General features: G+C 37.6%; 1 protein-coding gene across 6 annotated transcripts in view; it reads right to left on the reverse strand.

Annotated features, from left to right (window-relative positions):
• NAA16 (N-alpha-acetyltransferase 16, NatA auxiliary subunit) overlaps window positions 1-14,197 on the reverse strand; it is a 69,874-nt gene extending 55,677 nt beyond the window's left edge. Inside the window, exons 1-3 of one of the 6 annotated variants that reach the window (XM_085309464.1) lie at window positions 13,903-14,197; window positions 3,063-3,147; window positions 640-744 (exon numbers count right to left, since the gene is read on the reverse strand). In XM_085309464.1, coding sequence (XP_085165590.1) covers window positions 640-744; window positions 3,063-3,147; window positions 13,903-13,920 — 208 coding nt within the window. In that variant the 5' untranslated portion in view covers window positions 13,921-14,197. Of the gene's footprint in view, window positions 1-639; window positions 745-831; window positions 945-2,783; window positions 2,966-3,062; window positions 3,148-8,360; window positions 8,500-13,902 lie in introns of those variants that run through there. The other 5 variants (XM_085309469.1, XM_085309465.1, XM_085309466.1 and 2 more) reach the window with 5 other exon arrangements.
• Between the last annotated feature and the right edge of the window lie 129 nt (window positions 14,198-14,326).

Raw genomic sequence — 14,326 nt, forward strand, 5'->3', positions numbered from 1 at the left:
TACATCAGAAGTTTTTTGGATGGTGAAAACTTCAAGATYGAGAAGTCTGGCCCTGAATAGATTTCACATGCATATAAAGTGCGTATAGAACAAATCAGTCATTCTGTATAAATTTAAGTAGCCTCTTAGCCATGGCTTAACAAACAAAAGTGACTCCCAAAGTTCTTGCGGAGCGCATAAGCATTTCATGGCCACACATTTCTGCAAGACAACTTAAGAGATGAATCAAGCCAGTAGACCTAAACCACTACCTCTAAAACTTAGTAGCAAAATAGTAATTTTCATAGCACATCTAGTCTGGATTTCTTATCCCATGTTAAGAAAAACATGCCTTTAGAAAAGGCCAGGTTTTACAAGAACTAGTTATTTTCTGCAGAAAGCAAGTGTCAGTCTCTTTTTGTAACAGACACTTATACATATGAGACATTTTATTTTTCTCAAAGATTCCACAGAATTGTAGAAAGGAAAAAAAAAACCTTATTTCAAGTATTCAATTRCAAATGAATATTCACTATATACATTTTTTTGTACATAGACTACATTATGTACTTCAGAAATACGTGCTTATGTAGCAACAAAATCAAATACACAAGAGAACACATGGCAAAAAGGTCAGGTTATGTTTTTTACAAAGGATACAGACATGACTCTTCACATCATTACGAAGTCCTTTACGAACAAATTCATATGCTTCTTCCTTCTTCCCTAAACAGTTCAAGGTCAATCCTTTCATAGCCAGTGTCTCTGTAAGAAACATCATATGCTTATGTTTGACTTCCCATATGCCAGTTCCGCAATACAGATATCCTTTGAAGTTGCTACACAGCTCACCAATACATGATAAATTTAGATCAGTGGAGATGATTAGCACAGCTGAAGATTGTTACACAGTATTTTTCCTTTTTGAAATCAGTCTTAAAAAAMCATGGCAGAGCACCATATAGCTGTAACAAAGAGATAACACAACTTCTTCAATAAAGAATAGTTAACTCTCTYAAAGCCGTTAAGAATAAGCTGAAGCAATTTTAGAGAGTTTTGCATTTTATGTTAGAGCTCTAGGTAGGCAAACATGAAAGTTTCATTAGGTTTTATTTTGCCATAATAAACAAAAGATCTTTGTTTCCATGAAGAGTAACATTACTTCTACAATACTTTTAAGTTACAAGACCTTTTATATATATGTGTATATACATTATATATATATACACACACACACACACACATATATATACACACACACAGTATACGCTCGATAAATTTTGTCAGTATTCAAAGAGGCACAGGATTACAAATGACTATTTTGCTCCTCCACACTATTCTTCAGGGAACACTCTGGGAAATAAGTTGCATGTATGCCCAAAAGCTATTCCAAATTCACGCTTCTTTTTTTCCTGCTAAGTTATCATTTACTTTTGGCCTCTGCTCAGCACATTAGTCACATTTTCAACCTAGTACTCTGGCTTTCTTGTAACTACAACCTTTCCCCCACACTAGTGAAAAGGGCATATCATCTCAAGGTCAGTCATAAGCCAGGTCAGCTTGAAGTTTAATGGGTAAACCTGTTTCTAACATGATTTTCTGTAAAAGTACACCTAAAGTATGCAGTGAGCCAAAAAAAGGAACAAAGGTTTGGGGGTTGTTTTGCTAAAATCATCCTAAGAAACAGACTGTATGAATACAGAAAGACAGAACATTACCTTGCCAGTAATATCAGGAAGCTTGGAAAAGAATATCCCTACCAAGTGGAGGATACCTTCCTGAGGTAGGAAGGTAAGTGCCCAACTGTAGTCATGCATATGTTTGTCACCTTCTCACTAGAAGTTTCCAATTCCTTATCTCTGAACCTAAGTGTGACAACAGTGCAGCTTCCCATCAGATCATTTCATTGGCTTAGTTCTGCTTCAGCTGTTCATTCCAGGCTTTGCTCCCAAGCCTCAGAGTGGCTCAGTGGCTTCAAATGCTCCCAAGCATTAATGGCTCAGAGCCCAGATAACATGTGGACTACTAAAGGAGCTATTTGTCCTGGAAAAGTTTGAGACAGCAACAACAGACAAGACCATAGAAATGTATAGTGAGAGGTTATAAAAATGCAAGTGCTAATAGGGACAAATGCATTAGGTCACAGAGATGGGGGGGCCTCTCTACAGCTCTGAAGCAGCTCAGATACTGTACTTTTGTCTCTAGGAAAGTAATGAAGACAACCAAGAAAGAGCAGACACTGATGGAAGAATCAAACAAAATGGATCAGTCACAAACATGTTTCCTATCTGACTATAAAATCTTGGCAAAATGACTTTAATGACAGAATACATGCACACAGAACGTCAGAATGCTTCAACAGCAGACAACCAAGAAAAAAAAAAATCAATGTTTCAGAAGGAAAGACTTCCTAAAGCCAGCAATAGAAATCCTGTAATATACCAGGACTAGAGTTATCTTATGGGGGATTAAGTTCTGACAGATTAAAAAAAATAAAATAAAAGCTACATTTTTCTATTCAGTTTCGTGCATTACTTATCAGAACAGGATCTCCATACTGTCTTTATATTCAACACTTAGCATCAGCAGTATCACACTTGACTGTGTTCCTTGTAAGTAGCAGCCTGATTTGCAGTAGAGAAAGTTAATTCAAAATACTCATTTGCCAAGGAAAGTAAGGGGTTTTTTTTGTTGTTGTTCCTTGGCAAAACACTTCATTAAAAAAAAAAAAAAAAAATCACACACACCCACAGAACACACCCACACACTACATTCTGACCTGGAAACCTAGAAAGGCAACTTACTTGGAAGCTTTACTGAAGTATGCTTCTACCATATATTTTATCTTCACCACCCCATCATATGCAAGTGCTTCAGGCCACAAGCTAACACAGCAACTTAGTCTGAATACATCAAGACTTAAATCCAGAGTATTATTCAATCTTAAGGATAGAATTATACTCCGTGATAGGATTCTTCTTTCCCCCCAGCACTATGGAATAATAGAATAGACTGACTGTATATTTAAAACTAACAACAGGGAGAAGGAGGAAAGAAAAAGAAGTCTCGAGGTCTGCAGTTACCTCCATGTTCAGCAAACTTCGGGTTAGAGAGGATCATCTTGCAGAACTTGAGTCCATTTTTGTATTGTTTTTGTTCATAGCATTTCTAGGGGGGAAAAAAGATAGATTACAATTGCTGAAATGCTTTTAGAAAACAGTATCTTAACATACTAGTACAAATGCAGTAGTTCTTTCAGAAAGGTACGAGCAATTAGATTACTAACAAGTGCCAGCTGAATGACTATTCATTTACATTGCCTCTCCATCACTCACAACAGTACCTGCCTTCATTTACTTGCAGCTAATGCTCCACCTCATGGTCTCTGCTGAAATCTAACTCTTGGTAGCTAATTAGTTAGTAACTTCTTTACAATAGAAATAGGAAGGACAAGAAGTGTCTTTAATATGCAAATGCTTAAACTGGAGATTCAAGATAGACAGCTTGGTTCAACAGAATTTTTGAGAAGATTCAGAAGCTTAAAGAATCCAGACATTCCTCTCAACATCCTATTTCACTGGCCTAGTGACCTCTCAGAGTAACAAACCTCAGAAAGACGACTGTCTCCCACATGGACATTTTCAAGGGAAAAAAAAGAAAAAAAAAGGAGAGAAACCATGAACTAGGACAGACATATTTGTGACTTCAGGGAAGCCATATATAGAGGGAGGGAGAATTCACCAGGGTATTAATGAGGAAGATGCTAGTTGGAATAATACAGCTAACAGCTACTTTTAAATTTGGGGTCTTATTGCTGACTTACATGATCATAGATAAAACAATGCCATTCCAGTGTGAGAAACACAAGGAAAAAAAAGTCCTTGTGTACCTAGGTGCCCTTACTTCTATGGAAGGGAACAAGCTCATTTAAAAAGCCTGCTAGGTTTTAGTAATTTAAGACTAATTACTAAACACTATTAGTTGACCACTTTTAAAAATAAGTTTACTTAAACCAGTTAAAGGCATGCTTATATTAGTAAAGCATACTAAAATGATTTAAAGTCATTTAACTCATGCTCATGCTTCTTTTCCCCAAGGAAAAGCTACAAAAAAAAAAAGACTTAAATTGGCACCACTTTAAGTGAATAGTGTGTTATTCTGTTCAGATTTAGATAGCTCTTCCAAAAAGAAATTTCAGATAAGTAATTCAGATCATTAACACTCTACTAGATCACTTCCACTCCAATCAATCTTCTGAGACAGAAGTAAAATTTATTTAGAAGTACACATACTCAAAGCCACTGTCCCCTCACACACTTACTGAATTTAACAGATACTATGATAATGAGCTTGATTCACCAGTTCAGTGGGTATCCAAATATTAGCTGAAAACAGGCAATTCTTGCTTTCTTCAGATACAGGCTTCAGCATGGCACAGGTCTTAAGTAATCTTTGACTCTGAGGAGCCTGTTGAAGCAACTGACTATTAAGTTAAASAAATGCATAGTGTAGTAACTCCTTAGCAGTATGATGGAGTGCTATGGCTGCAACGAGGGTACCACCAGTACAGACACATGCCTATGCTCACTTTTGGGTAATTAGCTACAGTGCCAAAGCAAGAATCCTTTCCCACAATGCGTGTTGAACAGCTAAACTGCAGAGAGTTTAGACTCTCTAAAACTTAGAGACACTTTCAGTTAATCGTGACTAAACAAAGACTAAATCATTGTATAATCTAGGTTGGCAGGAACCTTTGGACATCACCTAAATTCCCCCTTGAAACAAAGAGCGCTAACCTTGACGTTAGACTAGGTTGCTCCAGTGCTTTATCTGATTGACTTTTGGCAGTATGGTCAGAGGTTCCCAGAGACAAATACAGTTATGCTTCGGCAATTAACATTTAGACAATAGCAACCCCCCCCMCACACACACACGCACTTTGAAAATTTTAAATTGAGAACTAGTTTCCAGTCTTCATCTGAAACAACCCAAGATGCAAACTTGGAGACCTCTCCAGGGGAGAGGCAAAGAGGAAAATTCTCCCACAAGATGCCAGCTATCTTTTTTTAAAGCCTTAAGATAGAAAAAAAAAAAAGAAAAACTGAAAGCTTTGTTAGTATTAAGTGTATTCAGGTATGTACTAAAAAAAGTAACAAACAGTGACCATTAATTCATGTCCATACAATTCTTGTAACATTGAGGGGAATAAAATACACACTGATGCTTAACCATACAACAGAAGCTATTCGGCTCAAGAGTATACTTAAGTGATTAACTACCTGAGGAAGTTAGGAGTATTATCCTTCTTTTTTTCCCCCCTCTAAAAGATGTTCTCTCTTGGCTTAGAGCAAGAACTGAGCACCTAGTAGGTACATTTCAGCAAAACATACAGTAATAGCATTTGAAAGAGGGTTAGTTATTGGTACCACTGTGCTTAGTCTCATGTTCCAATTGACACCTTGATTTTAAATACCAGCAAGTTAGTTTAAAACTGCTACTTAGAACAGTCTGGAGTCCAAAAATCATTGGCTAKTGTGGGGCAAATTCTACCACGCAGTTATAACCAAATTGAGACTTTTTGAAAACAAGAAGGAAAAAAAAGAAATCACACATTTTTCCAAAGGCTAACAGATGGTTAGAAGAGAAGTTAATACTGTTAATGCTCTCCACTGAGATAAAAACACAAGCTCAACACTTACTGTTGTTTGGCTTGTAGTTTAGATAATCAGCACACTCATACTTGTCAATGAACAAACAGGTTAGCTCAAAACCTGTCACAGAACATAACATCTCTTGTCCAGCTGGTGGTTACCAGACAGAAAAGGAATTTGYATCATCAGAAGAGGGGCAGATTACAGAAATACAGAATAAGTCAGTACAAAAGCTGACTTCATTTTATTCCATTGTTTGTGGTATGGCCTTGCTGGTCAGTCAAAAGGTGACTTCTCAGCCCACATCTGTTCCCAAAGTAACTGCCGATGTTAGCCGGCAACCCCTCACCTTCCCAGACTCCGCAGCAATGCAAGTTTTTACAGTAGTCATCAATACATACAGATATATTGAAAGGCTTGCAGATTTAACTGCATTGAGAAGCCTTGGGTTTTAACGGGCTCAAGCTTCGCAAAAGGACTGCTTTTAAATTTGTCTGTCAGACAGTGGATGAGCACACTATGCTCTGCCTCCAAGTTGTTTACAGAAGACCAGAGTTTAATGCCACATGATACCCTTCTGTACTAGCAAATGGAGCAGTATTTCCTAGTAGAGAAACCTGATGGGTCCATTATGTATTCTCAAGTTGTATACTAATCAGGACAAATATAGCTTAGGTGTATTCTCAAGTTGTATACTAATCAGGACAAATATAGCTTAGGTGTATTAATTATATCCATCCCATTGAATTAAGTTTTTCAACACATTAAAATTTCAAGCTAATATGTTGGATTTTTTTTTAGAAAAAAATTCTCTGTTGTGCTTAATGTGAGGCCTTTTATGGCAATAACTTCCTGCTAAACATTTGTGCTTTGGCTTTGATTCTTACACGCCTGAAACCTCAAAGGAAGCTTTTGGCAAGGCTAAAATATTATCTAGCACTTATGCTAGCAGATGTTTCAGGAAGGATGTTACTTCCTTTAGCAAATGTCTCATCTTGGTTTATTCCYTTTTACCAACACTAACCTAAAGATAAAAATCTACTTGCAGACTTTGCCGTACAGCTACGCTAGATATCATTCAATATATATTGCTGAAGGCAACAAACCAGACATCAAATAGCACAATCTCCAGGAAGTAACCATGAAGTTAAATAAATACTATAAGGAGGACACAATTATTTAAAACTAATTGGCACTGCTCTGCTTCTTCTACTTAAGGTTTTATAAATTTAATTGGAGTTTTTAAATTGTAATATGCCACCTTCTTTCAAAGGGGGAAAAGGAAAAGCTTACACTTAGATAAATATTAACAGAATCAGGGCTCTGAATGACTCCTTAAGGTTACTTACAAACAAATGACTTATGTACCACTGCTTAATTCTGTATGCTATTCATATGTAAATTATGCTTAAATATTTGCAAAACTAGGATAGCACCTACACTTACGGACTTTAGACCCTACTAGACAAACCATTTGTCACTCCAAGACAAAACTTATTGAGAACACAGTTATATTTTCAACATATTAAAGTTTAATACATAGATTAACAGTTTTAGAGCTGAAGAACCATCTCATTATGGCCCTCACACATTAACATTTACTTAAAGGAATTTTCAGAAGCCATCTAAAAGTAACCTCTRCTAGCTACGCAAACAATGCTGCAGTTGTCTTAACCAATTTCCCTTCCTCACTCTCCATCCTTCAGGCTTCTGAATGTGCTGAAGTGGCATTATTTCAGCAACAATTCCCACTTAAAATGTAATATTACATTCAATTTAGCTTTCACATCGAATCAGGACAGATTTTTCATCAAATCAAATAGCAGTATTAAGCACAGCTACTAAGCTTCATGGACCAACTTAAAATATTTTAACAGTTTGACATTGCTTGAGATAGCTTGATTACAGCCAGAAACTATCTGACAGGTATTTAATGGCTGTTCAACTCTAACACTTTTCTGACCAAAACCAGTCACAATCAACACAAACATCAGCATACTGTTAGTGTTCCTCCTTTTAACTGAAATTTAACACTTAAGCCTTTTAAGAAACTTTCTTWATCCTGCTGCATATCCACAAAGGAATGTCTTTTGCATCTAACAGGCAATCAAATACTTTGCACTACAGTTCATGAAATTTCTAAGTACGATAATCACATTTTTAGGTAAAATTCAATAAATACTGTTGGTATGCTAATAAAAATGCTTGCTAAGTTATTCATTAGCTTGATAGCAATGTCTGACATGATCTTGTTTGATTCTGATATCCAATTAACTTCTGAAAGAAATCAGGATTGTGGTGGAAATGCTCTTTGCATCATGAAACATTTTGATACTTAGCAATACTGATGTAGGAAGAAAAATTGCTCTGATACTACTAAACTTCAAAGGCTACAGATCTCTGCCTCCAAAGTTAAGTTACTCTCTGAGCAGCAATCGTCCCTCTGTAATGATTTCAAGCTGGCTAATGTTTGAGAGAATGGGGGGTGGGGAGGAATTCAGTTTGAGGGGGGATTTCAGATTATGGAGGTCAAGAACAAGGCTATCAGTATGACTTTCCAATTTTCACAGCATTCTAGATGCCTCGTCCCATGACAATTCTGTCATATCACCACATTTTTCTCCCCACTCTCCCATATCCTACTGGTATTTCATACATACAGTGCCACCCCTCCTCTGATGGCGAAAGCATTTAACTTCATTAGCCAAAACAAAGAGGAAGCCAACCTACCTCTTTCTTAYGAGCTCCTCTCACTTCAGCTGTCAAAATGAACAGGTCACAGAGGTCACCCTGCCCCAAATCTGGGGACTAGGCAATGCAGAACAGTGCTGAGTCCCAGGCCATATATGGTGGTGCAAAATAAAACAAGTGGCCAAATCAAATATAGCGGTAATATTCTGATCACAATACTAACGTCACTGTAATAACTAAGTTTTTATTATAAAGATTCTCTGTATGAGAGCCTTCCTCCCCTTAATCTATATATTTGAACTTTAATCATCAAAAAAGCTGATTACACAAAACAGATCTCGTATTTCCACCTGTATTCTGTACAGTAACCATTGTAGTTACTGTATGTATTCCACTTTGTTGGCAGAATAAAGCTGATATTGTACACATTCAGTATGGTAATAAACACTAAGCAAATGTTGTTCCAGAATCTGTGTCAGAGATAYTTTTCAGCAGCCCTATAAGCTATGCCCCTTTGGGGAAGGGGCAGAGGGGAAGCTGTTTATTAAAGCACTTGCCTTAAAGAGCTACTGTGCTACACAAACACACACACACACAATAAAACCTGAATCCCTAGGATATCCTTTGCTTTAAGCAAAGGAGCAGAAACAATATAGAGATAATTTAGTAACAAGCTCTTTGTTACAAGTACTTAGCATCTGTAGCTTCCTCACTTCAAGTTAGTAGAGCTTCTCTCTACAGTTCATGAGCATGTGTATGCCTCTGCAAAATAGAAACCATATCAGCAACATTAGAAATTTGACAAGTCATAGTCTCATCACACATTTCATACTATTTTTTAATTTGCAGTTTGAGTGGCAGTACCAAAGAGACCTATCTGCTGCATCTCCTAGGGTGAAATTGCAATTTGACTAGCAAGAACTCAGACTGAGCAGGTGCTCCAAACACTACTGGAACTGCATCTGTGAGCAGTTACAGTAAACTAAACTATTCAACATGAGCAGCATTTATGTGACCTGATACGTACACATGTATAAAACTCAGGTTTAAAGGTTAAGCTTTTAACTAGACATCTTAAAACAGGTTCAAGACAGGTACTGATGCAAGCCTAAAAGGCTAACCTTATCACAATATTCCATAAAAGATTTCATACAGTGGTTCAGATTACAAAATAAGAGAATCAGATGAATCGTAAAAGATCAGACCAGAAGCTCACGGGGCCCAGGCCACCATCAGAGGCAAGGTATAGCAACAGATGCACAGGGAGAGGCTTATTCATGAAACAAGCATTATTATAGTTCTCTCTAGAATGCTCTCAACCTCTGACTATTTGCAGCTCACCAGTCCTCTGTACCAAAGGGTGCATCTTTGCACACAGGAAAATTTAAATGACATTTCCATGATCCCATTCAGTGCCTAAAACTTTAGCAGCTACTACATGGGAGAAGTTTCCACAGTTTAACTACCTTTTTGGTAAGAACTGTTCCTCCAGTTTGGAATCCACCACTTCACAACTAGCATTTATGGTCTTGCTTCTAGTTTCCATTTTGGAAGAAAACCAGAAGTGTCCCTACTTCTCCCAACTGTTAAGAGTTTAAGAGTCTTCTATTATATTTTTCCCCCTTTTAGAAGGTCATTTCATACTTTTCTCCCTTTTCCAAGGAGACTGGGAAAAAAAAAAAAACAAGACAGCAATACATACAGAACTACAAATACAGGCTTGCAATGGACTTTGACAATGACACAATAGCACTCTTCTACTCAGAGAAGGAGGAATAATTCCTAGAATTCAATGGCTTTCAAAGCTGCTGCACACTGGAACTGTTTTAACAGAACTTCCCAAAATCCCTAAAAAATCTCAACTCATACAAGTAATTCAGCTCAGAGCTCATGCTATGTCTATAGTAAATTAGGATTCCCAAACATAACACATTAATCTACAAGGAATTTTACCTACTATCATTCAAGTTATTACAGAATCATGAAGTACTGTGGCAGTAAAGGTGAAAAGCTGCAGGAGTGGATTAGTATGACTAAACTCATGTTGCTATTTCACTTACTCTGTTCAACATAATTATAAATAATTTAGAAAGAGTTCCAGCCAAATTTTTGTGGGACTTTATTCTGAAAACTTACAAACTCCTCTTGAAAATGAAAACAGGAATATTTGCAATACAGTCCTTTCCAAATTAGACCCCCCTGAATCACTAACAGCTGTAAGGCATGGTTTTGCCTTATCAAGATTCATAGTCTTACTCAATCATCTCTTATCTGTAAGTCTAACAGTTTATCCCTTSCAATTCTATCAGTCTGCAGTTTGCCAACTATCTTCAGGAACCCTTCCGAAAGTTATCAGCATAGGAAGAATGCAGCCTGTTTTCTTGATATTCCCCAACAGYGCAAGTAGCAACTGTACCCCAATCAACAGGCTTGTTAGTTGCAACGGAGTTTTAGTGACAGCTCTTTCTTTAAAGCAACTGATTTGTTAGACTTCAAACATCTGCTACCCCAAATTACGATGGCTACCTCAGCTCTGTTACTCATCCACCTTGTGAGATATTAGTTAGCATAGCACTACACCTTCCTAAACATTGAATTTAATGGTTTGGTAACTCCCTGCACCAAGGAATGGCTTATAAGCATCCAAATAAGCAGTTATTTCATTAAATAAAAACTGTTACAGTTTAATGMACAAGAATTAACTGTATCATCTCCTAACAACACTTGTATATACAACTTATCTGAGAAAGTATCTGCAAAGAGTATCATAGAATCCAGGGAGCAAATGGGACAATAGACAGAAGTCATGTAATTCCTCAGAAGAGATAGGGTACGTTAGATAATTTAAGATTTCTTCGGAAAAAGTGAAAAATACATGATTAGATGAACTAAGAAGCAACAAGTTATTACTACAAAGTGATGCTTGCAGGTTTGGAGGATTTTAATTAAAGTAAAAGGCTAAACTATTCTTCCAAATCAGCAAAAATCATGTCTTATATCTAAAATGGTACTGTGACTCACCTCCCTTATAATAAAAGGGAATGTTAACAGACTATCCTTTCCTTAAGGGAAAGGCATTTGCAACTAAACAAACCTCTTTTTAAGTAATATATGGAATTCACTACGAAATCAAAYAGTTATTTAAATGCATGATACTATCCCCAGTTGTTTTAAGCATGAAACAAATATGGGGAYAATATCTCACACCAAATGTAAGGGGTGATGTCTGCCCTGTTACAAGACAGTTACTATTTTTAAAAAGAAAAGGTCTGGACAACTAAGTCATTATAACMCCACCTTCACTGCTTTCCTCTGAGCCACTCTTATGGCCAGCTATCATAGTCTGTCTAGACAGGAGTTGCTTTTGTTCTATTAAATTTAAATTTGATTTCTTAAACCTATTTTTAAGGTGAGATGTAGTTTGTAATCTGGGTTCTCAAACAGGAAACTACATAAATGGAAATATACTTGAAGGTAAACTTAAAACTTACTCAGATATGCAAAATAAAAAGTCTCCCTAAACTTAATAGAAGTAGACACCAAATGCAAGTTACCAAACTCCAGCACTAACAAGAAACATCTCAGTAACTGTACATACCTGTTTGTTTTAGATTCAATCAGCCCCATTTCCTTAAAAGTCACAGAAGCTCAACTATAGCTGAAGTCTGCTTTTTAAGTATGTGTTTATGGGGTGGGGGAGGAAACATTCCTGTATTAAGCCCTTTTGGATGCCTCTCTCTCTTCCCATAAAAGAGAGCCAGGAAGTTTCTGAACGCTTCCTCCATGCCTTTTACAAGGCTGGGAAGTGAAGCAGAAGGGAGCTTGAAGTTGCTCAGCCTCTCCCTTCCAAGCAATGTCACACCTGGATGTTATCTTGCATACAGTGTGAGAGCACTTAGCCTACTAAGAAAAACACCCACAGAAGAGTGGAAGTAAGGCTTAAAAAGACACAGAGATCTGGAAGTTAAGACAGTAACAGAGAAGAGCTCTAGCATTACCTCTTACAGCCACACACAGAAACAAGAACTGTTACCTACATGCACCTATGCTGCAATGGCACTACTTATGTAATCACATCACAGCTAGTTTTAAGTCAGCTTGTCCAAGTTCTGCCAAGCGTGCAGGCATGCAAACTAACATTAAAGACTATTCACTCAGCTTCTTGAGATTTCACAGATCACACCAAACTTCATGAGGCCATGCTAGTGTAAGCTAGGTTCACTATTATTTAGGCATCTTGTTTAGACTGTTAGTGACCTACTTCATATGGGTAATATACACACATATACACACACAATGAGTGACTCCCAAGAAATTCTCACGATCTCTGAACCTTTGGGTTTCCCATTTCATAACTGCTAATTCTCTGCAAAGTGTTTATAAAAATACTTAGAGTTAATATGTTAGTTACCTCACATCTGTTCCAAGCGATTAAATCATTACATGCTTGCAAAGTCCTATTATACAGCCTCCCACGCTTACAATATTTTTGTTGATTTCTAAAATGCCAATTGCATTTCCAGTCATTTCAAGTATTTTGGCAGTGCTAAAGCAGGCAAAAGCTGCTTTGATCACAGAATAGTGTTTAGCACTACATGYTGCATTACTATGCTATAATGTTCTTAAATATGTCAACCAACYCAAAGGTTCAATTTGGACTAGACAGACACTACTATTCCAGGAAGAGATAACCATGAAAAAGTTAAAGCTAGTAAGTAGTAAGAAACTAAGTTTCAAGAAGTATATGAACAAGCTAAAGCTTAAAACTTTACTAGTTTAAACTTTACTTGCYACAGCACAACAGTTAACCCTTAGAAGGCTTTAGAAAGCAAGTACATTTCCATATGAGTTTCAGTGAAGTTGTTTACCTTATTTTTCTCACCTAAGCAGCTATGCTTGGTTCACTGTGCAATGCAGAAAGAACAGGTTGTCTAGAATATGATTTTTCCTAAAACCTCTTATATTTTTAATTTAAAAAATTAAACATGATTGCTACTATGAATTTGTTTGCTACYAGTAAGAATAATCACTTAACTGTTCTAAAATTAGTCGTTTATTTTTAGCGGAGAGAAAGGGGAGTGCTAGAATGACTTACGAAGATGCATACCATAAGCATGCAGTAAGCAACAAACCACCATTAAACACTAGTAAGTTTTAAAGTCTACATACTACCCAAAGCCAWCAGAAGAAAAGCACTCCAAGGCACCTGAAGTGCACCAGCCACAGAATACTGAAGGTTACATATACTCYGTTTTGAGTTCAGCTTCCTGAAGTTAAAATGTTCATCTCTTATCTACAAAAWTACTGAAACTAACCTAACAAGTTTTGATGTAACTAAAGGAATTAGGGTAGGCCAACATTTAACCTGCGTACTGCACAGAACTCCTCTGCCCCTGGAAAGGCAAACTGGCATAAAAGTCCTTAAGTTTGTTGAGGTTGAGACTCCATTAGTATCACTCAGACACTCACAAGAAGTTTTTCCCCCACCCTCCCCTTTCAGATTTCCTTAAAAAATAAGTAGYATTAAAACAATGATTAAGTGGAAAGTTATAGTTAAAACGAGTTCTTTCTTTAAAATTACCTCATCAACGGTATACATCCTTGCGGCATGAAGCCTGAGAAGTGAAGCATCCTGTGCCAACCACAGAGCTGGGCTGCTGCAGTTCGGCACGCAAGAGTTAAGAAAACTTTGTCAAAGGACTTAGCGAGCCAGGGTAAGTTAAACTGCCAGACATCTTCAGCTATACTTAAGGCTTTGTAGCGAGARAGCTCTAATCTAGCCCCTCCAGGAAAGGGGACATCCCCACTGGCGAGGGAGCACCTACGGAGCGCAAGTTATCGGGAGGCTGTTTCTGCCGTGCCCGCACCGTGCTCCGAGGTCCGCTCCAACCCTCCTGCGCAGGGGCACGAGGCGGGTGCTGCCAGCGGGAAGGCAGCTCCCCCCGCCAGCCCGCAAGGCCGGCACCGGCGCGGTCCCCAACCCGCCTCCCGGCGCGGCCGCCGCC

The sequence above is a fragment of the Rhea americana genome, unplaced genomic scaffold (genome assembly GCF_003343005.1).
Source record: "Rhea americana isolate MKP2758 unplaced genomic scaffold, rheAme1 scaffold_3, whole genome shotgun sequence".
NCBI classification, from domain to species: domain Eukaryota; kingdom Metazoa; phylum Chordata; class Aves; order Rheiformes; family Rheidae; genus Rhea; species Rhea americana.